General features: G+C 51.7%; 1 protein-coding gene across 1 annotated transcript in view; it reads right to left on the bottom strand.

Moving 5' to 3' along the window:
• ATCAY (ATCAY kinesin light chain interacting caytaxin) overlaps positions 1-26,892 on the bottom strand; it is a 36,003-nt gene continuing 9,111 nt past the window's right edge. The window contains exons 3-12 of the mRNA XM_032626221.1: positions 17,300-17,521; positions 15,791-15,976; positions 15,264-15,366; positions 13,538-13,669; positions 12,786-12,872; positions 8,635-8,733; positions 7,868-7,903; positions 5,404-5,475; positions 4,373-4,405; positions 1-2,574 (exon numbers count right to left, since the gene is read on the bottom strand). Of these exons, the coding sequence (XP_032482112.1) occupies positions 2,565-2,574; positions 4,373-4,405; positions 5,404-5,475; positions 7,868-7,903; positions 8,635-8,733; positions 12,786-12,872; positions 13,538-13,669; positions 15,264-15,366; positions 15,791-15,976; positions 17,300-17,521 (980 nt within the window). The 3' untranslated portion in view covers positions 1-2,564. The remainder of the gene's footprint in view (positions 2,575-4,372; positions 4,406-5,403; positions 5,476-7,867; positions 7,904-8,634; positions 8,734-12,785; positions 12,873-13,537; positions 13,670-15,263; positions 15,367-15,790; positions 15,977-17,299; positions 17,522-26,892) is intronic.

Below are 26,892 nucleotides of genomic sequence, written 5' to 3'. Positions count from 1 at the left end.
TTAACATAAAAATCCCCCAAAGCTCATGGAAATGATGCCTTCATATCACGACAGTAATCAGAATGAATTGTTTTTAAAAACCACAAAACTCGCCGTCGGAAGGATGGGTGTGTGAACTACGACTGGGGGAGGGACTTAAGATGCATCCCATGTGTCTGTCACAAGAGGAAAACTCAATGTTCCTTTACAAGGAGGGCTCGACATCCGTTGCATTTCAGCCAAAAACTGCCCCGCAGATAAAAATCTTTCTCAAAGCCGATTTCAGAGGGTGTGTGTAGCAGCCCTAGGTGCTACCGAGGACACAGTGGCCCCGTATAGACGGAGCTGTGCCTCAGAACTTCACACACCTGTGGACGGGTGGCCGACCTGGAGACAGCCACCCCGGGGGTCTCTCTCTATTCTGGAGGGGCTGTGAGGTTGGGTTGGGGTCCTTGGTTCCACTTGCCCATTGTCTATGGCTGCTGGTGGTCCGGAGGGGGTGGTCGGTGGGCCACGGTGAACCAGGGGGTCCGTGCTGGAATTTCTTGTTATGCTGCAGGCTCCTTGAGGGCGGGATGGGTCTGCCTCTTTCGTCCTTCTGTCGCCTCTGCAGCCGCTCAGTAATTGTCGTGTTAGGTGGAATGCATCTGTTCCTGTCCCGGGCTCCTTTTTCTCTTCCAGTGGAACACTGGCTTTCCAGGAGTTATTGCATTTACTGTGGACTTGCGGGCCTCGCGGGTCACGTGTCCCTCTCAGCTGAGCAGAGCCAGCCACCTGAACCTGGAGTTCAGGGTGACCTGGCAGATGCCCAGGCACCTTTTAGAAAAGGAGGCACTCTGGGCAGGGGTGGGGGACAAGCTGGCCCAGGATGGAGCGGCCTTTCAGAGGGCAGCCTGCAGAGGCCCATCCACCAGCCTCTCCTGCTTCAGCCTCCAGGTAACTCATCTGCGCCTGGAACATGGTCCCGGTCCTTTATTAGACATTTGGGAAACAGAGCAGAAACGCAAATTAAAAAACCCCACCAGACACCCAAATGCCCTGGCCTCACCGGAGCAGTGCTGGGTTCCAGAAGATGCAGGTCCAAGGCTGCTTAGAAACCCCAAATTTTCCAAGGCAGGAGCCATTGGCATTTGGGGTGGGACAATTCCTTGACATGCAGGAAGCACTGCTGTCCCTTTCGTTCAGCACTGAACGCCACTGGCTCCCTCCTGCCATTGGGATAACCCCAAACGCACCCCCTTGATATCCCAGGTGGAGAAGCATTCAACATCTCCTTTGAGGCCAAGAATCTCCTACTGGGAAATTATTGGGGGAGGGAGGGTCAACCAAACCTGGATGACACCCGCTAAGAAGCCAGCTACAGAGCCAGCAAGAGGGGCCGGATGATGCACCTGCTCGACTTTTGCTCAGATTCATAGAAACAGAGACTCTCAGGGTTGGAGGGGACCGCAGAGGGCCACTTTGTGCAAGTACCGTCCAGCCTTTTCTTGAATGCCTCTAGAGATGGGGAACTCACTCCCTTTAGCTCCGAGCTGACTGGCGTTTCAACCGCATTAGAAAAATGTGTTTTTTTGTCCTAAGGATATCTGCTTCCTTTGAATGCAGGTGGTCATAGCATCCAGGCCGCTGGTTTTAATTCTCCCCAGTGACCTTCGTAACACTCGAACGTTCAGTACCCTGTACCTTCCTTTTTCTCGATCTGTGTTTCTGGGATGAGCTTATTTCAGCACTGGTTTCTCGGCCTCTGTTCCTGGTGGGAGCCCAAGGGGGCGCATCCCAACCCCATGTTGTCGGGGAGATTAGGGAAGTGGGGAGGCTCATTCCCTCGGTAGGAGGTATTGATCGGAATTGCCCTGTGGCGTGGCCTCTGCGTTCAAGGGGCTTGAGAATGTTCTAGATTGAGGGGGATGTAGGTTCACAACTGTAGAACAAGGATGATTATCAGCGGCCCTCACTGGCGCTGTGGGCTCCGATGCTCCCTAAGAAGGTGGAAGTTATAAGAGGCAAGGGGAGGGCTGTTCAAAGGAAAAGCAGTGAGTTCAAAGGCTGGGCAGTGCCCGGGGGGCATGGCGCTGCTGGGGGTGGGGGTTGAGTTTCCAGGCCAGATGCCCAGGGCTGCGGGGGCCGTTCTGGCAGGAAAGGCACAAGAAGGAATCCAGACCCGGCCAGGGAGTCGATGGGCATCTGTGGCTCCACCTGAACCAGGTGACAAGCAAGAGAAGGGTCCTGACCAGGATTCTGTGCAGTGGTGTGGTGGTGGTGGTGATGGGGGTCTCTGAGGCCACCAGGGACGCACAGGCCATGCTCAACGCTTCTTGCTCTTCTTGGCCATGAGCTCATGAGTGTGGGAGGGTGGAGAACTGGGTCCTTTTCCAGAACGCACTAATACTGCATCATTAAAAAAAAAAGTTTTCAAGCAGCTGGAAAGGATGTTGGGTTTCAGACATGGATGGAGGAGACGGACACCCCCCGGAGACTGTGACTCAGGATGAGGTGGGGACAAGATCCAGGGTCAGAGGGCGTCCGACAGAGGTTTCCTGGCATCTGGGATCTTCTTTTGCGTCCTCCTCTGTGCTCACGTCACCTCAGGACATGCTGGAGAGGCAGAAACACAGTCAAGTTATTATTATTGTATTTAAAGAAAGTGGAAAATGTTCCATGTGTGGGGAATCCAAAAGAATGATCTAATCGGCTTTAGTGTGCCCTCAGCAGCAAGAGTGGCACCTGCCTTTCAAGGTCTGCCACCTGTCACCCACCTTCTAGGTATGGTTCTGAAGGGGACTTCTCCCTTGGTGCCCCAGCCAAAGAACAAGGCCCCAGGGCTGGTGCCCTCGATCAGACTGGAGGGAGGCTTCACTCACCCATCTATGCACCAACCCATCTGTCCATCCATCCACCCACCCATCCATCCACCCATCCATCCATCTGTCCATCCACCTATCCAACCATCCATTATTCATTCACTTATCCATCACCCATCCACCTGTCTATCCATTTATCCACCCATCCACCCATATACCTGTCCATCTACCTATCCATCCATCCATCTATCCACCCTCCCACCTACCCACCAGTCCATCTGTCCATCCATCCATTGCTCCCAACCATTCCTTCGTTTATATATTTAATCATTTTAGACATGCTTGTTTTTATCACCTCTACCTGAGGATTCCAGGAGGAGGTCTAATGCTGCTATCTGTTGTACCGCCGACTTTTTCTCATGGTGAATGATTTCCTCGTGTGTTTTGTGTCTGTGGCTGGGAACTCAGCTCCAGAAGGACTGAGATGGTCTTGTCAGAAATGCATTGAGAACTTGCTTCTATTCAGTGCGCCCAGGGCAGTACTGGTCTAAGACGATTTTTGATGTTTATTTCTCAGCCTGGGGCTTCTTGGGTCACATGGGTAGCGTTAAGGCATGTGGCCGGGCCATGTAACGTATTTATAGCAGAGTGTGTGGTCAAGGATTAACCCTGTAGGTTCCAAAGGAAGGTCTGGCCCTTGCCTGTCTTCTGGGAGGTCACCTCTAAGTCCTTGGAATGTCCTTCCTGATAAGAGTATCTTTGTTTGCCTGGGACCTGGGGTCACCCTGGATAGTCTATGCTGACAATGTGATTTAAGGCAGGAGCCATGGACCATGTGGTATCAGTTCAACCTCTGGAGAGGCTAGAGACGAAGGTCAGCCATATGGGTGGTCCGCCGTGCATATGACTGACCCCCAGTAAATACCCTGGACACCAGAGCTCAAATGAGCACACCTGGTTGGTGACACTTGGTGTGCATCACCACGCCTGGCTGCTGGGAGAATTAAGGGCTGTCCCAAAACAACTCCCCTGGGAGACAACAACTGGAAGCGTGCGCCTGTCTCCCCTCACCCCACCCCACGCTCTTTTTCCCGTTGCTGACTTTGAGCTGTACCCACCCTTCCACCTTAATAAACCATAACTGTCAGCAGATCAGTTTTGCTGAGTCCTGTGAGTCCTTCTAGCAAACCACTGCCCCTGAGGGTGGTCTCCAGGACCCGTGACACACAGGGAGGCTACTCCTGGCAGTCAGGCAGACACACTGAGATAGGTTGTGGGCAGACAGTGCACCCTCTGGCTGAGTAAAATCCTGGGCTTCAGGGGGCCTGGCTCTGGGTGGACATCTCAGTCAGGGCCGCTGTGTGGCTCAGCTCTGGGGCCTCCTGTTAATGACGCCCCACTGGAGTGGAGCAGGGACCGGCTGCCTGGCCCCAGAGGAGGCCCTGTTGTCATGGTAACCACGGTCTCCCTGCCTCCCTGGTGCAGCATCCTCCCCCCATCAACAATAAGTCATGAGGCACTCATTCCCAGGGTAGGTTCCACATAGAATGTTTCCAAAAAAAGGTGCCAAGATCGCCCCGCTTCCCACCCACCTTGTTTCCTGATCTTCTGTGGCCAGAGCAGACCTGTGGGAAAAGGAAGGAGTCTCAGCATTAGTTGCCTGTCTGGGGAGCCTTGGCATTTGGCCATGAGCCCCATGAGGGCCAATATGGCTTCACCCTGATCTGGCACAAAGCAAGTGTCAGCACGTGTCAGCTGTGTAACAAATGAGCCAGGACAGGCAGTCGTGAGAATGGCTGGGCCCCTTCGCTGCCACAAAATGAAATCACTATTGCTGCTCCAGGTCCACCCACTGAGAAGGCTGAACCCATCCACTGGGACCTGCACAAAGGTCACCAGCTGGAACCTTCATCTGAGGCAGATCTTGGTCTCTCGGCCACATCAGCTGCCCCTGGTCCCCATGCTTGGCCTGTACTGGATGCAGGGTGGGAGGAGGGGGCAGTGGTCCCAAGATGCAACCGCTGCCCTCAAGGAGCTCAAGGACAGGAGAAGTAGGGTACGACAAGGGTCAAATGCAGGAGGCAGACCTGAAGAAAGAGACAGGAAAGGTGGGAGGGGCCTCTAGAGGCCAGGGAGGGGGTCATGCCATCTGTCTACACATCCCAGGGTGAGGCACTGAAGGACTTTCAGTAGAGAGTTGCTGGATTTAAAAAGAAAAGGAGGGATTCCCTGGCGGTCCGGTTGTTAGGGCTCCGTGCTTCCACTGCAGGGGGTACAGGTTCTATCCCTGGTTGGGGAACTAAGATCTCTCATACCACGGCCCAGCTGGGGGAAAAAAAAAAAGGAGTATAGGAATGGGAACAACTGCTTAACAGGGTACAGGGTCTCCCTCTGGGCTGTGGAATGTTCTGGAACTGGAGAAGGTGCTGGTTGCCCAAAACTACAGATGCACTAAATTTACATTAAAATGGCTGGATGGAATGGGCCTCATGCTGGCCGATTCACAGTGGTGGTCTTACTTCAGCACCATGGTAATGTCAGATCACCTTCACTGAGGTTCCCTGGGCTCAGCAGCCCCCCGCGGGTGTGGGCTCTGGCCCTGTGGCCACCTGCACACACTTACCTGTCCTCTGCCAGCCCCGCCTCCGCCTTCTCTTCAGACCTGGGCAGGACGCACTCTGGCTGTGGCCTTGCGCTGGGGACAGAAAGAGGTGACGAGGGATGACCAGCCAGCCGAGTGGGCCCAGGGGCTCTCGGCTCCCACTGGCCCCTCTGTCTGGACCCATCATGGCCCGACAGCGATCAGGAGAGGGTTTGGCTGCGCCCGGGGAAACGCGGGGGCCCAGAGGGTGGACTGCGTGATGGGATGGCCAGGGGGTTCATGAAGATGGACGCAGATGGTTGGCGGGGGGGAGGGGGAGGGGCTGTGGGCCATTCCTTGGGGGCGCTTATCTCAGCTTATCGCCGCCGCAGGGGCCTCATGCACTTGCTCCCTGGACGCTGCAGCCCGTGTGCCGTGATTCTGGAAGATGGGCACCCTGCTTGTCCTGTCATCTTTCTACTCCCATCCATAGCTAAGGTTCAGGAGGCGGGGGGAGCGTAACTCAGACAGAGAGACAGAGGAGAGGGGGACCTGGGGGTGGGGAGAAAGGGAGGAAAAGAAAGAAGCCAGACCGACAGACATGACTACCTCACACCCATCAGGATGGTTACTACCTTTAAAATTAAAAAAAAAAAATTTTTTTTGGCCACACCACGTGGTATGCGGGATCTCCGTTCCCCAACCAGGGATCGAACCCAGAGCCCCTGCAGTGGAAGCACAGAGTCTTAACCACTGGACTGCCAGGGAAGTTCGCAGGACGGCTACTACCTTAAATGTAGAACATGTGTTATGTTTCTATGTTGGCGAGGATGTGGAGAAATTGGAACTGCGCATGGCTGCTGGGGTGAGGATATCAAATGGGGCAGCCGCTGTGGCAAAGATTCTAGCTGCTCCTTGAAAGATGAAACATCGAGTTACCATAAGATCCAGCAACTCCACTCCTGGGTCTATATACACCCCAAAGAAGTGAAAGCAAGCACTTGAATAGATAACTGTACACGCGTGTTCACAGCAGCACAATTCACAACAGCCAAGAGGTGGAAACCCCCAGTGTCCATCGAGAGGTGATGGATGAACGAAATGTGGTCTATCCGCACGCTGGAATATTACTCAGCCTTAAAAAGGAAGGAGATTCTGACGCTTGCTACAATGTGGATGAACCTTGGGAACCTTATGCTCAGTTGGATAAACCAGACGCAGAAGGACAAATACCGTCTGATTGCACTCACACGAGGTCCTAGAGAGTCAGATCCACAGAGACAGGAAGTAGATGGTTAGGGGCCAGGGGCTGGGGGAGGGGCTTGGGAGTCAGTGTTTCATGGGGACAGAGTTTCAGTTTGGGAAGATGAGAAAGTTCTGGAGATGGATGGTGGGAATGGTTGCAGGACAATGTGAATGTACTTAATGCCACCTGGCTGTGCACTTAAAAATGGTTAAGATGGTGAATGGTATGTCCTGTGTATTTTACTGCAACTAAAGGCATTGAAAAAAAAAAGAAAAAGACAGGAAGGAAGGAAAGAGGAAGGGGAGGGAGGGAGGGAGTAGAGAAGAGAGAGGAGGGGAAGGAGGAGAACTCCCTGGAAGGCGTGGGAGGGCGGGCCCTGCTGCCCTCCACGCCCCCTTCCACTCCGCTCACACCCATCACTATTAAACGACGCTGTGTGAAGCCGCCGTAATTTTTCTCATTATGTATCTCATCTGCCGACATCACCCGTCCTGCCCCAGGATCTGCTTTCCTCACTCGGTGAGGCAACCCTCCCCTTTGCCCTTTGAGGAAACTTCTGGACCAGGAGTTTCAGTCTTAATCGCCTCAGTCTCCCCCAGGCTGGCACAGGGCCTGGCATGCTTTCGACTCACTGAATTCTCAGACTTGCTGTGTGGCCTTGAGCAGGTGCCTTGCCCTCTCTGAGCCTCGGATTCCCAGCCTGTCAGACGCTTTTAGGAATCCTGGCCCTGCCCTCCTCTTGGGGTGGAGGGGTTGGGATGGGGGGGATGAGAAAGGATACAGGAATGGTATAAGGGCTCCATAACTGGGTGGGACCAAAATAGTCCTGAAGTTCTGTGAGCACTGCCACTTTCGAAAATTAGCCAGTAAGTCAGTGAAGGGGCGATTCTGGGGTAAGTCTGGCAGGGGCGAGCATGGAGCGGGTTGTGTTCCCCCCACTGTCATCAGGATTACTAGGAGGACTCTCTATGGAGTCTACTATTTTTGTCCGGTGGGTTATGTTGGTCCTGATTTCTCACAATAATCCTCAGGGTGGCTGTGAACTTTTCACTTGCCTAATGTCACTCTGTGACTAAGTGAGGGAACCTGGATTTGAGCCTGGATCTGACTCCAAGCCCTCGAGAGAAGGGCAGGGCCTTGAGCTACATGTGTGCATGACATGGGTCCCCACTGAGTGGAAGCCACCAATTTCCCCCCAGCTGTGGGCCCAGCTCAGCGCCAGCCCTAACCTGGCCCGGGCACAGGCCACTCCGCACACACCTTTCTCTCCTGGCCTTGAGCCTTTCCTCTTCGTACCTGGAAGAGAGAGAAAGGAAAGCACATGAGATGCAGCCTGGGAATCCCCTTCCCTCTGGGAACAGGGAAGCAATCTCACTGTCACATCTGAATACATGCCAGGTCTTAGAGCAGAAAGGACAGCCGGAGCTGACGGGTCTACTGGTCTTTTTTATGTTTCCTTCAAGCCTGCCCACGCCCACCCCACCCCAGGGCAAGGGATATCTGTTTTGTTGGTATATTCCACCATCTGGAGTAGATGCGGCTCAGCGGACATTTTTTGCATCAGCCTCGAACACGGCCAGTGTAAAGTGACCCCCTCATTGACGTGGGTTTGGTCTACAGGCCCCTCCATCAGGGCAAAGTTTTCCTGTAAAGGGCCAGAGAATCAGTATTTTTGGCTTTGCAGGCCAGTCTCTGTGGCAACCTCTCGATTCTGTTGTAGCTCGAAAGCAGCCGTGGATGGTTTGTAAATGGATGCATGTAGCCGTGTGCCAATAAAACTTTATTTATAAAGACAAGCCGGGGGCCAGGGCTCACTGGCCCCTGGCCTGCACTAGATAGCCAGGCCTGCTGTGTTCTGTAATTTCACAGGAGCTTGTTTCCCTGTATTTCCTTCTTTTCTGCTTTCCCACACAGGTCTGGTTTCCTGGCAGCTTGGTTGAGCTGATCAGAGGTGGCTGAGAGGCGAGCAGCCCAGGAGCAATGGGGATGGAGGTGGGGGGGTATTCCCATGGCCCAGGGACACTCACTGTAGCACGCAGTCTGGGATCTGCACGTGCTCCATGGGGATGAGCTGCTCCAGATCTTCCAAGCTGTGCACATACTGGATCTTGTTGATGAACTTGACGCTGGTGGGAGAAGAAGCAAGGAGACATCTGAAAGCAAGCCCTCAGGGTGGCCCCTCAGGGCCAGAAGGAGCGATGGCCGACAGGGTTGCACACGCAGCAGTATTCCGGGATGCCCCAAGCACCTTCGCCCAAGCTTCCCTCCCCACCTGTGCCAGCCTCCACCCCTGGCCCTTAGTGGGGGAACAGAGCAGAACCCGGGGTCTCCCCTTGCAAGAAGAGAAGCGTCCTGAACTACGTGTTGGACACCAGTCCTTGCTGAGCTGAGGAAATTCTTTGAAGGAAGCAGAGAGGAAAGAGATGCTGCTGGACTCCAGGCCCCATCCTCCCCAGGAGTTGTTCCTCTGTGTGAATCTTCCCAAGAATGCTTTTCTGGCACAATCGCCACTGCCTGGATGGCACCAGTAGTCATTTGGTCACGAGACAGATGCACATGGGGACTGCTGATTCATTCCACATTCTTTCGGGATGAATGGCTTGTTCCGGTCCAAACCCCAGCTCTGGCTGTCTGCTACCCACTGAGGTGCTTTGTCACCAGCGCATTGCTTTGAACTCGTGATTATTTTTTTAAAGATTACCTTAAACCTAATTTTGGTAAAATGTCCAATAAACTTTTTTCAAGGTCAAATCAGTTTCTTTTTCCTTTAAAAAAAATTATTTATTTAGTTGCGCCAGGTGTTAGTTGCGGCAGGTGGGCCCCTTAGTTGCAGCACACAAGCTCCTTAGTTGTGGCATGCAAACTCTTAGTTGTGGCATGCATGTGGGATCTAGTTCCCTGACCAGGGATGGAACCCGGGCCCCCTGCGCTGGGAGTGCGTAGTCTTATCCACCGCACCACCAGGGAAGTCCCTCACATCAGTTTTTCTAACGATGAGAAATATAAGGCCAAGAGAATGTAACAGGACACTAAGCCATAAAATAATCAAATAACAATAAAGAAAAGAAAAAAAGTAAGATAGAGTCACATAGTTACAAAACTGTGTCAGAAGTTTTACATCTAATTTTAGAGATTAGATAGGAATTCGGCTCAAACTTTCCGGCACCCGGCAAAAACGGAGACCCATGAGGAATGTTACAGTTCGCAGTGTCCATAAGAGAAAAATACACGGGTTAATCAGCAGAGGCCACTGGTAACTGATCAGGGAATGACAGACGGTTTTCCCACAGAGAGTCACAAAGCGGCCATGTGTACCAGAATAAATAAACCCCACCGCTTTTGTGCAGTTGAAATTTCTTTTCTTTCTTCCTTCCTTCCTTCCTTCCTTCCTTCCTTCCTTTCTCTCTTCCCTCTCTCTCTCTCTCTCTCTCTCTCTCTTTCTCTCTGTCTCCCTCTCTCTCCCTCCCTCCCTCCCTCCCTCCCTCCCTCCCTTCCTACCTTCCTTCCTTCGCTGAGCTACAAAGCTTGCAGGATCTTATTTCTCCCACCAGAGATTGAAGCCGGGCCCTCAACAGTGAAAGAGCAGAGTCCTAATCATTGGACCGCCAGGGAAGTCCCTGAAATTTATTTTCTTTTTTCTTTTTTAAAGAATCATCTCTTTTTTAAAAAATTTATTTTTTAAATTTTTAAAAAATTTTTAAATTGGGTTGGGTCTTCGTTGGTGCACGTGGGCTTTCTCTAGTTGCGGCGAGTGGGGGCTACTCTTCGTTGCAGTGCGCGGGCTTCGCATTGCGGAGCACGGGCTCTAGGAGTGTGGGCTTCAGTAGTTGTGGCACACGTGCTCAGTAGTTGTGGCTCGCGGGCTCTAGAGCACAGGCTCAGTAGTTGTGGCGCACGGGCTTAGTTGCTCTGCGGCATGTGGGATCCTCCCGGACCAGGGCTCGAACCCATGTCCCCCGCACTGGCAGGTGGATTCTTAACCACTGCTCCACCAGGGAAGTCCCGAAATTTATTTTCTTAATTAAAAAAAAAAATTATTCTTGGAATATGAGTTCTTCCTCCAGTTGGTGTGACAGAAAAGTAAAGGGCCCAGGGACAGGGAGTGAGTCTCAGACCGACTCTACCTGAATACCCCGGGTCTGAGAGGCTCTGAGGGTGGATGATCTGATTGGTTGCAAAGGTTTTTTTAGGGGACACAGAGGCGACACCTGTGGTCTGAGCAGTGGGCTATAAATACAGGCAAGATCACATCGTGAGGACACCACGGTAAAGCTGCCACGTCCGTTGTTGGAAATGGGTACCCGGTTTCCACGTGACAATGCTGTCTGCCTGTGAGCTGAGCTCTGTCTTGGAAGCAGGGCTCTTGGGAGGGAGAATTCCAGTCCAGGGCGAGGCACATGCCCATGTTTAGATCATCGGGGGAGTTCTTTTTGAGATACAATCACAGAACCTCACGGCTAGGGCCAGGTGGCAGCTCAGAATCTGTCTCCACTTCCCTCGGCTTTTAAACAGGGAAGCTTACTTTACCCCACTTTCCCCTCCTATTTCCCTGAAAGCTCAAAATGAGACCTTTGAAATTCACCACAGGAAAAGCCACCCAGGGAATTCCCAGGCGGTCCTGTGGTTAGGACTCCACACTTTCACTGCTGAGGGCACAGGTTTGATTCCCGCTTGGGGAACTAAGATCCCACGAGCCGTGCAGCATGGCCAAAAAAATAATAAAATAAAATAAAAGTAGGAAAAGCAACCCAAAGTGAGAGAATTATTTGCATTCAAGGCAAATTTCAGTTCCCGAATTACAGGATGTTGAGGACAGAAGGCAATTCTGTTAAGGCTGAAGTGTGTGTCTACCGTTTCGCCCGGTAATTGTCATCATTAGCACAAATGACCCATAATCAGTGTATTGAAGGCCTGATTTCACTAATGTGCAAATGTCTGAGAGCACTTGGGAGTCACTGAACAGAGCGTCTGAAGTTGCCTCCTTGCCTAAGTGCTGTGATGCTCTCAAGGCGAAGCTTGACTCCGTCTATTAAACTCATCACAGATTCTTCACTGGGAACGTGGAAATGAAGGGCCTTCATTTAATTGAATGTTTTGAATTATATTACATTAAATGTGCGTTTACTTTTATGTGATTGACGAGGGTGTTTAACATGACTAATTTTGTTTCACTTGCTCTGTGTGTCCAGGTGCTTCTATCTCCTGCACATTCCGAAGAAAGAACCAGCCCCTGAGACTCACAGGAGGTCACCTGTAAGCCCTAGGAATGTCCCGTCTGGTAAGCGTCTTCATTTACCCGGGGCCCATAGTCCGTGCTAAAGATGTGCTTCCTGGTGGGGTCTTGGGCCATCATATCAGTTACTGAGGAACTAAGGGGGCTGCGTGGGCACTCCATCCCCATGTGGCCACGCCTTGGTGGAAACCCTGGACACCGAGGTCAGCTTCTCTGTTGGCAGTACTTCCTACACGTGGTCACACATCATTGCAGGGAGAACGAAGGGCTTTGGGTACAACTCCACTGGGACAGGGCAATCAGAAGCTCCCTTCTGGCTTCTCCTGGACTCCCATATGCACCTTTTTCCTTTGCTGATTTCAGTGTTCATCCTTTCTCTGTAATCAGCTATAACCCTGAACACAACAGCTTTTCTGGGTTCTGTGAGTCCTCTTGGTAAATCATCAAACCTGAGGGTAGTCTCGGGCACCCCTAAAACACACATGTATCGTTTTACCACATCATTGTGCAGGAGTGGGTCAGACCCTCCTGCCATCCTAATGCCCCTCCCTCACAGATTCCAGAGTGGATGGAGCCGGGCTTCCTTCTGAGGGCGTGTGCTGGGCTGGTGACCTTGCTGTGTGACTCTGGGTGATTCCCTGGAATATTCTGAGCCTCAGTTTCCTCATCCATGAAACGGGCACGGCCAAGTCAACCTTTCAGGGCTGTTGCTTGTAAACTTTAAAAGGTATCCAACATTCAATATGGGAGAGCTGGTTGTTACTTATTCCCACCTCCCTACCCCCCACCCCGTGATGTATATTCGTCACTAAATAACAATACGTATGATTTTAAACTGTTTAACGCAACAATATAGATTCATCAGAGAGGAGCTGGAAAATGCAGATTAAAAAATAAGACACACAAAAACCCAGGTGGCTATCCGGGCACAGGTCATGATCTTACCTGATGAAAGGGCGGGAGATGGCCAGCACGGTGCGGATGAACCAGGATGGGTGGACTATGATTAAGGACTTCAGGTTTTTCCGCAATCTGCGTGGGGAGACAGAGGAAGCAAGATGGGCTCCTTGGGAAAGCCCCGGGGAGGGAGCAGTTAACCGGTGTTACCTTCTCTCTGTGCCCAGGAGGTGCTATGCTTATCTCCGTTGGCAGGGAGGAGGTGGAATCTCAGTAAAGCTAAGCCCCCTCGCAGAGTTTGCAGGTGGCAGAGCTGATGTCTGGTCTCCAATCTCTCTTAATTTAGAGTCTGAGCATTTGACTTCGTGGCCACACCATCTCCCATTTCTGAAAGATTTTTCTGTGGTCCCATGGTTCTGAGCACCTATTATGGGCATGTTGAATTGCAGCCCCCTTATTTGGGAAGAGGGTCATTGTAGGAGAAATTAGTTAAGGTGAGGTCCTATAGGAGTAGGGTGGGCCCCTAATCCACTATGACTGGTGTCCTTATAAAAAGCGGACATTTGCACACAAGTGTCCACAGGGGAGATTCTCCCTCACGGCCCCAGAAAGAACCAACCCTGCAGACACCTTGATCTCGGACTTCTAGCCCCCAGAACTAGGAGACAACACATATCTATTGTTCAAGCCACCCAGTCTGGTGCTTTGTTACAGCTGCCCCAGCTGACCACTACACACCTTTCAGAGGGACCTCAGAACCCCTTGCATCCCGAGGAGGTCCCCCAGCCCCACCCACTCACCTCCTATCAATCATCTGGTAACACTTCTTCAGCCAGCCGATGCCGGGCATCCTCCGCCGAGGCGTGGCACCATTCAGGTACACGATCATGTAATCCTCGGCCACAAGGAGTTCCAGACTGCTGATGACGTACCTGGTCACGGGACACAGACGACAGAGGACCCGACAGAGGGGCTCAGGGTCAGGAAGCCCAGTTCCCGGGACTGAACCCCTGGGGCACCTGCCCTTTCTGCCTCCGCCTGCCCTGGCTCTGCCAGCCACACCTGTTCAGGTGTTGTTGGCTGTCCTGGCATACTCGGCCCGAGCGGAGGGTGGGGGATGACCCCAGCCCACCCCAAATTTGTGTCAGTGGGCACAGTGATTGTAGTAGTTACTCTTTTATTGAGCACTTACTAGATGCTAAGTGATTTATACGCATGGTCTCCAATAATCCTGGGAGGTGGGCTTCAATAGCCCCAGATACACCTGGGGAACAGGCACCCACAGCCAACAGTCCATTGCACCAGACATTAGGGACCTGGGGTCTGTCCCAGCCCTGTCTCCCCCTACGTGATTTCAGAAGAATTCTTTCTTTTTTTTCAAACAACATTCTTTAAAATTTTTATATATTTATTTTTGGCTACGTTGGGTCTTCGTTGCTGTGCGTGTGCTTTCTCTAGTTGTGGTGAGTCGGGGCTACTCTTTGTTGCGGTGTGCGGGCTTCTCATTGCGGTGGCTTCTCTTGTTGCGGAGCATGGGCTCTAGGTGTGCGGGCTTCCGTAGTTGTGGCGCACGGGCTTAGCTGCTCCGTGGCATGTGGGATCTTCCTGGACCAGGGCTCGAACCCATGTCCCCTGAATTGGCAGGCGGATTCTTAACCCTGTGCCACCAGGGAAGTCCCGTTTTCTTTTAATATTTAGTTATGTATTTGGTTGCACCAGGTCTTAGTTGTGGCAGGCAGGCTCCTTAGTTGCAGCTCGCCGGCTCCTTAGTTGTGGCATGCAAACTCTTAGTTGCAGCATGCATGTGGGTTGTAGTTCCCTGACCAGGGATCGAACCCAAGCCCCCTGCATTGGGAGCATGAGTCTTACCCACTGCACCACCAGGGAAGTCCCAGAAGAATCCTTCCCTCTTTTTCAGCCTCTAATTCCCCATCTGTAGACTGGGGAGACTGGGCTCCCTGGTATCTCAGGCCACTTTCCGATCTGACCTTCCATGGCTACCTCCTTGTCCTCTGGCCCCACCTGGCATCCAAGCCCGGCTGTGTAAGAAGGAAATCTTCGTAATGATGATAATAAGAGTGATAACAATTTGCTGAGTTCCTACTGTCATCTGCCAGGCGCTTTATCCATATTATCTGTCTCCATCATAATAAAACTGTCCCTGTGTGTCCTTGGGCAAGTGACTTAACCTCTCTGTGCCTCAGGCTCTGCAGCCACAGAATGCGAGGCAACAGTAACTAATCCACAGGGTCCTGTCGAGGGTGGAATTTGTTATCGCATACCAAGCCCTTCACTTCGTGGCTGCCACGTAGTAAATGCTCCATAACTGCTAGGGATGACGACAGTTGCACCCGTGAGGCCCAGCGGGTGAGCAGGGGACTCAGATGCAGGTCTGCTGGCGGCCCAGCCCTTCCCTGGTGCCGGGCAGAGCCCCCCACCCAACGTGGTTCTTGCAGCATGGTCCTGCCCACCGGGTGGGACCCTCAGAACTGTGGGCAGCTGGGATGGAACGGGTGGGCCACTTACAGGAAGAGGTTCTCCATGACATAGTGGTAGTCGGGGGAGCTGCTGTCTGGGAGGAAGCAGGCGGCAAAGACGATGATGGCGTTGAGACCTTCCCCGTAGTACCCTGGGGAGAGGCGGCCAGTGAGTGAGCAGCCCCAAGCAGAGATGGGTAGAGCCGTCTCCCAGCTCTGAGCCGCACCCTGCTCTGCCCCGTGCAGCGGCCTTGTCGCTGGCCAGCCCCTTCCCACCCACTGCGCACACTCAGAGGGTACAGCTCTGAGTTACAGCAGCCTGGCTGGAGAAGCCAGCCAACGCTTGACCTGTCTCCGCCTTTGGTGGGGGACGCCAGCCACCCTCGTAGACATCTCCGGTGTGCATCCGGCACGTCTATGCCTTGCCCGCCTGTGAGTTTCACCCCTGCACACCCGGACACTAGGGCTTAATTTAACATCCCCCTGGGTCAGAAGAAGAGACTGAGGTCCAGAGAGGACCACTGATGGGCCTCCAGTTGCTGGAGCCGGGAGGGGGCCCAAGGGGTGTGGCCTTACCTCCGTGGGTCACCACCCTCATGTAGGGCCGGATCATGTGCAGGTCAATCCGGTGTTCCTGTTCCCCAATGATCACTGTCCTCCACAGACGCCCGTTGGCGGCACTGCCGTCCTCGGCTGAGCCATCCCCAAACAGGTCTGCACTATCCCCAGGCATATTCTTGGCGGCGGCCACGGGGGTGTCATCTGGAAGCGGCAGGGGGGTGGAAGGTGAGCGGAAGGGACATCTGAGTCTGGACACCTCATCCCAGCTTCCCTCTCTGGGCTACCTTTGCCGCCTGTGGCCACGGAGCCCTCTCCTCTCTCCCCAGGCCAGAGGTGAAACCACTTATCCTACCCTTTGCTGACAGGCGGTGCTAGATTGGGGCTGCTGGGCGAGATGGAGGACCTGGGAGTCCCAAAGTCACGCCTAAATAATAATTTTTCTTTCCCCAAGCCGTGGAACACAGGAAAGTGCTCAGTCAGGTGGTTGGCCTGGGTAGAGCCCGTCTCTTGCTGTGTGACCTTGCACACATTCTTTCCCTCTCTGGGCTTCTCAGGATTCTTAACCACGCTTGAAATATCTGCCTCTTTCCCACCCGTCATCCTGCGATCTTCCCACCTCAGAAAATAGCCTGGCCGTTTTCCCAGCTGCTCAGACCCCACACCCAGGTGTCACGTTCAACACCCTCTTCCCCTTCGTACTCCACATCCACCCAGCAAGTGCTGTGGCTCTGCTTCCGTCCCCATGGCCACCGCCATCGCCACCTTTCTGACCTGTGCTCTTGCCTTGGCATGTCAGCTCAAATAACACCCATCCAAGGAGGCCTGTCCTGGCAACCCTGCAAAGAGGCCTCCCCACCCCCAGGTAGCCTAGTTCAAGGAGTCTCGACCTGGGCACTTTTGACCTTTGAGGGCCGGTCATTCTCTGTGGAGCTCCCTCCTCCATCCCAGGCGCTGTGGGGTGTGGAGCCACCTCCCTGACCCCACCTACTTGATGCCAGGATTCCCCCAGTCATGACAACCGCAGGTGTCCCCAAATATGGCCCAGTGTCCCCAATGAGAACCCCCTGCCCTCTCCCATCAGCTCGTTTCCCTCACAGCACCGATGACCAGGTGCAATTATCTTGTGTACATTTTTTCTGTTACCCAGAGCCTGGCTTTCCGATGGCCATGCGAGCAGGCAGGCGATGTCTATTCCTGACATGCCCCGCCCGATCTCCCTGCCGCCCCCTACACTGCAATCAAGACCTCCTCCACAAACATCTGTGGAATCAGGGGGAGGCCCTTCCTCTGGTTTTGGTCCCCTTTGAGCATCGGGTGAAAGACACATCTCCCAGCAAAGTCCACAAGTCCATGAGAAAATGTGCGTGGAGTCCCAGGAGCTGTCCTGGGAGCCCCAGGTTGGAAGACCTGTCCCTCTTGAGCCTACGGGGATGGAGGAGGGGGGCTCTGGTCAGCTGGTCCCCAAGCCAAAGGGAGCGCTGGGGTCCGATTTGGGGGCTGGGCAGGTGCGACGAGCGACCTCACCTTCCCACTCCAATTCATTGCCATTCCCCAGGAATTCCAGCGAGTCGGTCTCATCTGGGGTCTCGATGTCATCCACGTTGATATCCAGGTCATCGGGGGTGTCCAGGAAGTCATCGGACAGCAGGGAGCCCTCACTCTGGTCCAGGGAAATGTTGATCTCAGGGGCCACCAGCGTCTTCCGCTTACGATGAGCCGCGTTGAAGTTCAGAGTGTTGGGTGGGGCTGTGGGGGAACAGGAAAACAGAAAAAAACAAAAGTGAAACAAGATCAGTCACTTTTGCTATTTTCTTTCTTCTTCCCCCTCTCCTGTTCCCAACCCAGTGGAGATCCACTCCGCCCTGTTGAGGGGAGTGGTTAGAAGTCAGAGGACATCCTTTCACGGCGGCGGTTAATATAACCCTCTAGCGTGGAGGTCAAGGGCGGACGCTTGGACGTAGGGCAGACCTGGGTTCAGAGCCTGACCTCGCTACTCACCAGCTCCGTGACCCTGCAGTGCCACGTTGCTCTGAGCTTGACTCACTTTTACCATCTGCAAAATGGGACTCACAGGTGAGTCGAGTCAAGGTTGAACAATGATGTGGGGATTAGACCCCGGGCAGCCTGGGCTCCAGATGGTGTGCTCTGGACCTACCAATATCTGCGAGTCTTGTTTCTTCCGGCTAAGGCTGGCAGAGAATGTCCACGTTCTGCTTTTGGCCTCTCTGTGATGCTCAACTCTAATAACTAACTTTTAGTGATCGTGTAATGTAAGCCAGACACTCTGCAAAGCTCTCCCCTGCGTTTTCACGTTCCAACTTTGCTATTGCCCCCTTTAACAGATGAGCAAACTGAGGCACAGAAGGGCAGGATCCTCCCATGTCACTCTGAAGCCTGTCGGGATGGATATTCCCCATGGTTTAGACCGCTTCCTCCTAAAGACTCTTAGCCTGGACTCTGGTCTCCTTGTAAAAGGTGGTTTCTCCTCCTGGGCTGCCCACCATCTGACAGCCCACGGAGCAGAGCCAGCCCCTCAGGTTTACCCTGTTTCATTACACGGCCTTTGAGGACAAAATAAGTAAACTAGTAGGAGACTCCTACCCCTCTTTTATTGGATGAAGACATTTGTTGATCCATAATTTTTAAAAATTAATTAATTAATTAATTAGTTAATATTTTTGGCTGCGTTGGGTCTTTGTTGCTGCGCATGGGCTTTCTCTAGTTGTGGTGAGCGGGGGCTACTCTTCGTTGCGGTGCACGGGCTTCTCATTGCGGTGGCTTCTCTTGTTGTGGAGCATGGACTCTAGGCGCGCGGGCTTCAGTAGTTGTGGCATGTGGGCTCAGTAGTTGCTCGCGGGCTCTAGAGTGCAGGCTCAGTAGTTGTGGCACATGGGCTTAGTTGCCCCGTGGCATGTGGAATCTTCCCGGACCAGGGCTCGAACCCGTGTCCCCTGCATTGGCAGGTGGATTCTTAACCACTGCGCCACCAAAGAAGCCCCCATTGATCCATAATTAAATGGACCACATTTTTTTTTTTTCAGTTTGAATCTCACTTTTTTTCACTTTGAATCTCTCGGTCCCTAAGCAGGTCAGAGGTAACTGCTTCAGGAGACACTGGGATAGAAACATTCGCTTTGGCAGAAAATGATAAAAACACAGCAGTCACATTTATCAAGTACCTGCTATGTGCGGGGCACTGGCATGATTTCTAGCTCTCACCATGACCTTGTGTGGTGGGAAGTGTTACCCATTTTACAGATGAGGACATAGAGGCAGAGACTTGCCCAAGGATCCGACCCCAGGCTTCTCAACTCACTCTGCCTTTTTCACGGGAAGTGTGTTAGGAGCAGTGAATCAGGAGTGCTTGATTTAAAATACTGCTACTCTTCCTGATGGGGTCAAGCTGTGGGTCACAGCATGGTGGCAGTAAGACTAAAGGTACAAGGAAGCACGGCGGCAGTATGCCACCACATGGACCTGGAGGATAGGGCATTGAGCCAAAGAAGATGGTTCTCCAGGCTTAAAATCTATTGGAACAAGTTTCAGACTTGCTGGGACCCGTGACCCCTTTCTTCCTTCAAATTTCTCCCATTTGGAATGAGAATATCTATTCTATGTCCATCCCGCCATCGTGTTTTGGAAGCAGAGACATCGCCTGATTTCATAGGTCCACAGCTGGAGAGGAATTTTGCCCCGGGATGAATCACACCTGAGGTTTTTTTTCCTCCTGCCTCCTGAGCCCTTCGACTGATTAGACACGGCCCACCCACACAATGGAAGGCAATCTGCCTTACTCAAAGTCCATGAATTTAAATGTAAGTCACATCTAAAAAAACACCCTCAACAGAAACATCTAGAATTATGTTTGACCACATAGCTGGGTACCATGGGCCAGGCAAGTGAATACATAAAATTAGTGATCACATCTCCCCATCTCAAGTTCCTTAACTTACTCCTATCTGCAAAATCCCTTTTGCCATGTGAGGGAACATTCAGGGGTTCCTGGAATTAGAATCTGGATATCTTTGGGGGTCATCATTCAGCCAGTGACACCTAGGAAGTCGGGTACTGTTACTACACACTCCTCGTTTTACAGAAGTAGGAAATGGAGGCCCAGAGGGGTGAAAGGATTTGCCCAAGGTTACCCTGTGGGAATGTGACAACACCAGGCAGAGCCCATGTGCTCAGGCAGGAAGAAGGGCTGGTATTCCAGGGTGACCAACTACCCAGATCGGCCCCAGAAACCTGGAACAAACTGGTCCCCCTACCTGGCTCATGGGCATAGTGTGGTACAGGGGCAGGCAGAGATGGCTCTCACTGCTGTGTGACCTCAGGGATGTGGCTGTCCCTCTCTGGGCAGTCTTTCCCCTGTAGGGTGGGCTCTGTGATGGGCTGCATGGGGGAAATGCAGGCAGAGCGGGGACCCTCAGCAAAACTCTGCCAGGAGATGTCATCGAGGAGAACACATGTTTGAGGCAGCTTCTCTGGCTGCCCCAGACCCCCGTCCTCAAAGTCTGGGGCTTTGGATCCTCAGAGCCATGAGCCCTCCTGAGTGCTCAGGGCAGCAAAGCCCTCCCAGGGCTGACTTTGTGCCTGGCATCCCCTGGGCACTTTACACAAATCATCTTGTTTAATCCTTGCATGCCCCTTCTGTGGGAGGCTCACTACCTGTATTTAGTAGATGAGGAATTGGAGGCACAGAGAAGCTAAGCAACTAGTTCAAGGACACACAGCAACTGACTTCATGATGGCGCCCACACATGTCTCTGGCGCACAACCACACTGCTTTCCCTGCAGGACTTGGAGCAGAGCAACCCCCTTTCCTGACATTCCACCTAGGAGGCATGACCTCTGACATTTCTACAGTCATAGTGCTGGGCACAGCCCAGACCGTGTGCCCATTTCTGCATGCATGGAAACTTACAGGATGTGTCTTCTGTGGCACTGCCAAGCAAGTCCATCCCCGTCTCTTCCGAGAGTGGCCTGCAGACCCAGCCGGGAGCAGACATCAGCCACCAGGCCCCACATGTCCAGCCACAGGAGCATGGAGTTCAGACAAAATGACACCAACAAAATCTGTTTAGCTTTGAGAAACTGTTGGAACAAAATACATCTGCTCGCGAGCACAGAAAATCATAAACAATCAGCGCTGGAGGGCTCCCATTGGATCATCTAATAAATATTAAGCCTTTTTTGGGGGGGGGGGTGGGGACGGGGAAAGCTGAGGCCCAGTGAGAAGAAGGGTCTCATCTATATTATATTTGGAATATAAGCAGCATTCTTCATGGGCTGACCCCGCAGGGTTTGGTCTCCGATGAATTGTTGCTATTAACGCAGCCAGAAGTTGTCCAATGGACATAGCAGAGAACTGAAAGAGCTCTCTGTGGCCAATACTGGACTGGTCTGACCAACAAGATATATCATGAAATATTGGATTGTGAGCCAGTGTTTAAAATAAAATGTCCATGAGTCCATACAGATATAAATAAATGACTGAATAAATAAATACAGGGAGAAGAGACAAATTTTTCCTGCAGAGAAGAATTTCATATAATGTCTGTAGATATTCTGCCCTCAAGGAGATGGAAAGTAACACCCTTCTCTGTAAGTGTGGGCTGGGCACAGTGACTTCCTTCCAAAGAGGACAGTATGGGAAGGGGGGAGGTGTGACTTTACAGTGGAGACACCCAACCAGCATGAACTCAGCCAGGGGACTGAGGTCAACACCAGCAGAGATGAGTCATGTTGACGGCAGCCACCCTGAGATGAAGGATGAGACGGCCCTTCACAGGTGGTCCTCCTCCCAGCACCCAGCGTCCCAGTGTAACCGTGAGAAAAACACCAGACAAGTTCCTACTGAGGGAGATTCTACAAAATCTCTGGCCACAGTCCTCCTCAAACCCGTCAAGGGCATCGAGAACAAGGAAAGTCTGAGAAGCTGTCACAGCCCAGAGGAGCCTGAGGAGACATGATGCCTGAATGTGACGTGGGAACTTGGGTGGGATCCTAGGAAAGAAAAAGGATATCAGGAGAAAAGGACTATGGAAATCTGAATAAATTCTGGACTTCAGTTAACAACAGTGTATCAATAGCAGTCTGTTAATTGTAACAAATGTATCAGCCTAATGTAAAATGTTAATTCAGGAGAAGCTGAGTGTGTGGGGAGGTGTATGGAAATTTTCTGTAATATTCTTGCAACTTTTCTGTAAACCTAAATCTTCTAAAAAGTAAATTTTTTTAAAAAAAGAAAGGCAGCCAGCTATACATTTGTGCCCCTTTAATGCTTAGTGGAGCACGAATTTGCAAAATAAAACCTGTTTCTCTGGCCATGCCCAGACTGTTTTTTTTTTGTTTTTGGACCACAGCTCATGCCGCCTGACTTTGACCCACGTGCTCTGGCTCCTTTGCTCCCTAGGGAAATAATTTTTCAGAGTGCATGGGGCTGTCAGAGGCTTTAGCTGCAGGGTGTGCTGGCTCAGGGAAGCACTGCAGCGTTAATTCATCTCTGCAACTCAGCAGTGCCAGCTCAGCTGGAATGGGAGCTGGTTAGATGGGGAAGGACAGTAGAATGCTTTTTCTTTTCCTTTAACAAAACCATTCATTCCATCACCTCTGTTCCTTGTAGGGCATGAGCTGGCACCCTCTGTAGGGTGAGATCTATCCATGCTTCTTCCTCCGCACCCGCCACCCCGCCCATCTTTCTCCCATTCACCATGCTTCGAATGTTCTTTGAGTAACCACTACCTTCCAGGTGCATTGGAGCTCTTGGAGGGTCTTGGAGGTAAAGAATGAATCAGATGTTGCCCTGCTCTCATAGAGGTCAAAAGTCAAAATAGAGCAGAGGTCCAAAGGAAATGAAGGGCTTCCCTGGTGGTGCAGTGGTTAAGAATCCTCCTGCCAATGCAGGGGACACGGGTTCAAGCCCTGGTCTGGGAGGATCCCACATGCCGCAGAACAACTAAGCCCATGTGCCACAACTACTGAAGCCCGGTTGCCTAGATCCTGTGCTCTGCAACAAGAGAAGCCACCACAGTGAGAAGCCCACGCACCACAACAAAGAGTAGCCGCCTCTCGCTGCAACTGGAAAAAGCCTGCACGCAGCAACGAAGACCCAACACAGACATAAATAAATTAATAAATTTATTTTTAAAAAATGACAAAGGAAATGAAGACACATATCCATGCAAAAGCTCATACCTGAATGCTCACAGCAGCATGATCACATTGGAAGCAACCCAAATGTCTACCAAGTGATGAACGGATAAACAAAACATGGTCCATCGTACAATGGAATATTATTCAGCCATGAAAAGGAGTGAAGCGCTGACACCTGCTACAATGTGGATGGACCTTGAGAACATGATGCTCAGTGAGAGAAGCCAGACACAGAAGGACACATAATGTGATTCCATTTATATGAAACGTCCAAAACAGGCAAATCCACAGAGACAGGTGGTGCATTTGTGGTTGCCAAGGGGATAGGGTTTCATTTCGGGGTGATGGAACGTTTTACAACTAGATAGAGGTGACGGCTGTACAACCTGTGAGCTGTTCATTTAAAATGGTTATTTTGGGACTTCCCTGGTGGTCCAGTGGCTAAGACTCCACGTTCCCGATGCAGGGGGCCCAGGTTCCATCCTTGGTCAGGGAACTAGATCCCACATGCCTCAACTAAAGATCCCACATGCCACAACTAAGACCTGGTGCAGCCAAATAAATAAATAAATAATTAAAAAAATTAGGGCCCAGGGCTTCCCTGGTGACTCAGTGGTTGAGAGTCCGCCTGCCGATGCAGGGGACATGGGTTCGTGCCCCAGTCCAGGAAGGTCCACATGCCACGGAGCGGCTAGGCCCGTGAGCCATGGCCGCTGAGCCTGTGTGCGTCCGGAGGCTGTGCTCCGCAACAGGAGAAGCCACAACAGAGAGAGGCCCGCGTACCGCAAAAAAAAAAAAAAAAAAAAAAAAAAAAAAAAAAAAAAAAAATTAGAGCCCACCCTAAAATGGTTATTTTGGGGACTTCCCTGGCAGTCGAGTGGTTAAGATTCCGTGCTTCCAATGCAGGGGGCACAGGTTCGATCCCTGGTTGGGGAACTAAGATCTCACATGCCCACCGCACGGCCAAAAATAAAATAAAATGGTTCTTTTTATGTTATGTAAATTTCACCTCCATTTAAAAAAGAAAAAAAGCAAGCTTTAGATTAAGTCAGAAGATTTTAAAGACGGATCTTTTTTTCAGTTTGAGACTGAAGACCACTCACACGCCCATTTCGTGTACACGTTGCTCTGGTCCCTCTGGTCTGTAGCTGACACCCCTGCTCTCAACATGGGGAGGGCAGCTGGTAACTCACAAATAAGTCCGGGACCGGGATCCGGGAGTACAGGAGGCACACCACCTACTTGCAAGGTTACCCAAAATCATGCTCTGAAATTGCAGGCTGACAGCTGATGCACCACCCCTAGTTTTATCCTGCCCACACAGCATTTCACAACATTTTAAATTTGCTGTCAAATCAGAGATACGTCTAGATATCAGTCTTTTCTTGAATCAGATCTGCGCTTCGTGCATGGTAACCGCCACCAGGAGCTGACTGTCCGCCACCCCTGCTCACCTGGGTGTCAGGATTTCCTTCCGGCTCCTTCCCCTCATTTACTCTGCCTTCCCTGTTTCCATCAGTCTGAGGCTGTAATCCCTGTTGTTCTAGAATCAACTAGAACCGTACTTTACCCCCACGGACAGGGCACTCACTCTGTTGGAATGTTGACGGCATCATCATCTTGTTTCCTCCTCACAGTATCCCTATGAGGCAGGTAGCAGCCCATTTCACAGAGGAGGAAACGGAGGCTAAACCAGAAGATGCCCAAGGGCAGAGCGAACCACTCACAGAGGTAGAGCTGAATCCGGTCATTGCCCTCTACTGCCCCCTTGTGTCCAGTCGGCTCATGTGAACAAACCCCACAGGTCCACAGGGCTGCAGCTTTCAAGGTCAGGTGAGACCTGGTATTTCCACAAGCCCCAGGAAGACCTCAGCTAATGCAGAGCTGAAGCCCCTTCACGAACTCAAAGTGGATCCAGAGGGCTCCCTGCAGCACTTGCTTTCAGTCTGTGCTGGGAAACCCATGTAAAAAGTGGGGTTCCCCCTAATCCACCAGGTGTACAGTGTGGCTTTGTTCTTCTGGTGTGGGTTGACTTGCATCCCCTCCAAAACATAATTCAGGTGTTAACTCCCAGAATCTGGGAATGTGACCTGTTTGGAAATAAGGTTGTTGTAGACAGCATTAAGTTGAGATGACATCATACTGGATCAAGGTGGGCCCTACAGCCAATCAGTGGTATGATTGTAAGAAGAGGCAAGTTTGGACACAGAGACACAGAGGAGAAGGCTGTGTGAAGATGGAGGCAGATTCAGATCAAAACTACAATGAGGGGGGCTTCCCTGGTGGCGCAGTGGTTGAGAGTCCGCCTGCCGATGCAGGGGACACAGGTTCGTGCCCCGGTCCGGGAAGACCCCACATGCCGTGGAGAGGCTGGGCCCGTGAGCCATGGCCGCTGAGCCTGCGCGTCCGGAGCCTGTGCTCCGCAACGGGAGAGGCCACAACAGTGAGAGGCCCGCCTACCGCAACAAACAAACAAACAAACAAAAACTATAATGAGGGGCTTCCCTGGGGCGCAGTGGTTAAGAATCTGCCTGCCAATTCAGGGCACACGGGTTCGAGCCCTGGCCCGGGAAGATCCCACATGCCGCGAAGCAACTAAGCCCGTGCGCCACAAATACTGAGCCTGTGCTCTAGAGCCCGTGTGCCACAACTACTGAAGCCCACGTGCCACAACTACTGAAGCCCACGTGCCTGGAGCCCGTGTTCTGCAACAAGAGAAGCCACCAAAATAAGAAGCCCGCGCACCACAACGAAGAGTAGCCCCCACTCGCTGCAACTAGAGAAAGCCCGCACACAGCAACGAAGACCCAACTCAGCCAAAAATAAAAACAAAAAATAAATTTATTAAAAAAAAAGAACTACAATGAGGTATCACCTCATATCGGGCAGAATGGCCATCATCAAAAAATCTACAAACAATAAATGCTGGAGAGAGTGTGGAGAAAAGGGAACCCTCCTACACTGTTGGTGGGAATGTAAATTTGTACAGCCACTGTGGAGAACAGTATGGAGGTTCCTCAAAAAACTAAAAATAGAGCTACCATATGATCCAGCAATCCCACTCCTGGGCATATATCCGGAGAAAACCATAGTTCGAAAAGATACATGCACCCCAGTGTTCACTGCAGCACTATTTAAAATAGCCAGGACATGGAAGCAACCTAAATGTCCATCAACAGAGGAATGGATGGATAAATAAATAAATCTCATATATGTAATGGAATACTACTCAGCCATAAAAAAGAACAAAATAATGTCATTAGCAGCAACATGGATGGACCTAGAGATTGTCATACTGAGGGAAGTAAGTCAGGCAGAGAAAGACAAACACATGATATCACTTATATGTGGAATCTACAAAAAGCGTACAAATGAACTTATTTACAAAACAGAAATAGAGTTACAGATGTAGAAAATAAACTTATGGTTACCAGGGGGTCGGGGGGAGGGATAAACTGGGAGACTGGGATTGACATATACATACTACTATATACAGAAGAGATAGCTAATAAGGACCTACTATACAGCACAGGGAACTCTACTGAATACTCTTTAATGGCCTGTATGGGAAAAGAATCTAAAAAAGAATGCAGGACCTCCCTGATGGTGCAGAGGTTAAGAATCCGCCTGCCAATGCAGGGGACACAGGCTCGAGCCCTGGTCTGGGAAGCCCACATGCCACAGAGCAACTAAGCCCATGCATCACAACTACTGAGCCTGCGCTCTAGAGCCCGCGAGCCACAACTACTGAGCTCATGCACCGCAACTACTGAGCCTGTGTGCTGCAACAACTGAAGCCTGCGTGCCTAGAGCCGTGTTCCACAACACGAGAAGCCACTGCAATGAGAAACCCACGCACTGCAATGGAGAGTAGCCCCCACTTGCTGCAACTAGAGAAAGCCTGAATGCAGCAATGAAGACCCAACGCAGCCAAAAAAAAAGAAAAAGGGTGGATATATGTA

Source organism: Phocoena sinus, chromosome 3 (genome assembly GCF_008692025.1).
Source record: "Phocoena sinus isolate mPhoSin1 chromosome 3, mPhoSin1.pri, whole genome shotgun sequence".
Lineage (NCBI taxonomy): Eukaryota > Metazoa > Chordata > Mammalia > Artiodactyla > Phocoenidae > Phocoena > Phocoena sinus.
The sequence above is the reverse complement of the archived record's forward strand: the minus strand, read 5'-3'. Positions and strand labels throughout refer to the sequence as shown.